General features: G+C 36.8%; 1 protein-coding gene across 1 annotated transcript in view; it reads left to right on the top strand.

Annotated features, from left to right (window-relative positions):
• Positions 1-215, top strand: part of LOC106951382 (cytosolic sulfotransferase 3-like) — a 9235-nt gene extending 9020 nt beyond the window's left edge. The window contains exon 8 of the mRNA XM_015038882.1: positions 12-215. Coding sequence (XP_014894368.1) covers positions 12-50 — 39 coding nt within the window. The 3' untranslated portion in view covers positions 51-215. The remainder of the gene's footprint in view (positions 1-11) is intronic.
• The last annotated feature ends 1080 nt before the right edge of the window (positions 216-1295 follow it).

The raw sequence follows: 1295 nt of genomic DNA, 5'->3' as shown, positions 1-1295 counted from the left end.
ACAAGAGCAAGATGAAAGATCCGACACTTCGGTTTCGCACCGAAATATAAAACTGGACCTGACGTATTGTAGATCTCTTATGGCAAAGGAGATGTTTTGAAATTCAAAGAAATGGATTCTGAAATGTAAAAATAGTAGAATAATTTTAACTTTTTCTCCTAGTGAATGACATAAACTTTTTATATTAAAGATAAAAAAAAACCAAACATATATGTTTGTCTGTAGTTTAATATTTCCAATGTGCACAGAATTGCCAAAATGATTGGACCATTCACTAACATTGTGGATGAGGAGTCGTGATTTGGTCTATTTGGAGTTCATGATTTTGCTCATAAATTCCTGGGTTACACTTTTTTTCTTCTTCATTTTAATTTTGGCTTCGTTGTCGTTTAACATGGCGAAATCCTAAAGGAATTGAAATGATTTGATTTTCAAAGTGAGAAATCCAAAAATTGAAAAGTTTGTTAAATTCTCCACACTCTGAAAATATCAGTAAGCAATGAATGGACTCCATAATATAGGATTAATTTTCAAAATCTTCTACGTCTTATTATTTTTCTATGTACCTGTGAATGTCCAGTCACTGGTGATTCTTAGTGGGGGTTTTTTTATTTTCAACAGAAAGTAGGTAATCTAGTCTCCCAGTACTTATCACAACTTCTAGATACAATATATTTTGTTGTTTTTTTCAGGTGCCCTGCCCCTTTCTAATATCTCCCTGGGGAACTGCCCAAGAATATTGTGAGAATATGTGAACCCTCGGAGAGTTTGTGCTGTGAAATCAGGGGTCAGAAAAGGTCACCTGGAGGTTCTGCCCGATCGGAGCAGTTAATCCCCACGCATGAAAACATGCCAAACAGCGTCCACATCCAAACAACACCTGACAGAAGGCCTGCCATCTGATAAGTTACATAAAAACAAGAACACGCTCGGGCCAGCCGGTCAAATTCACATGCAGCAGGAGAGGGAGCTGTTTTCATTAAGCCACAACAAAAACATCACGGGTTACATAAAGAAAACGCAAAGGTTGTTGGCATATTAATCAGTCTCAATTGTACCTTTTGGAAATGAAATGATAAAAAAATAAATCCTGAGTCAGTACGTCTTTGGTTGATGCCATTTGAATCAGGATTTGGAGAATGTTTGCGCTTTCCCTGGAAAGACAAACAAAGATGGTTACTGGGAGGATATTGGTGCTATTTGTTGGAGCGGGAACTTTAATCTACAGAGGATAGAAGAGATAAAAATAGTTCAGTGATTCTTGAGAATAGGGACAAAACAGGTCCTATGGATAA

This window comes from Poecilia latipinna, unplaced genomic scaffold, assembly GCF_001443285.1.
Source record: "Poecilia latipinna isolate Pla-1442-1.1 unplaced genomic scaffold, P_latipinna-1.0 Scaffold456, whole genome shotgun sequence".
In the NCBI taxonomy this organism is placed as follows: Eukaryota; Metazoa; Chordata; class Actinopteri; order Cyprinodontiformes; family Poeciliidae; genus Poecilia; species Poecilia latipinna.
The sequence above is the reverse complement of the archived record's forward strand: the minus strand, read 5'-3'. Positions and strand labels throughout refer to the sequence as shown.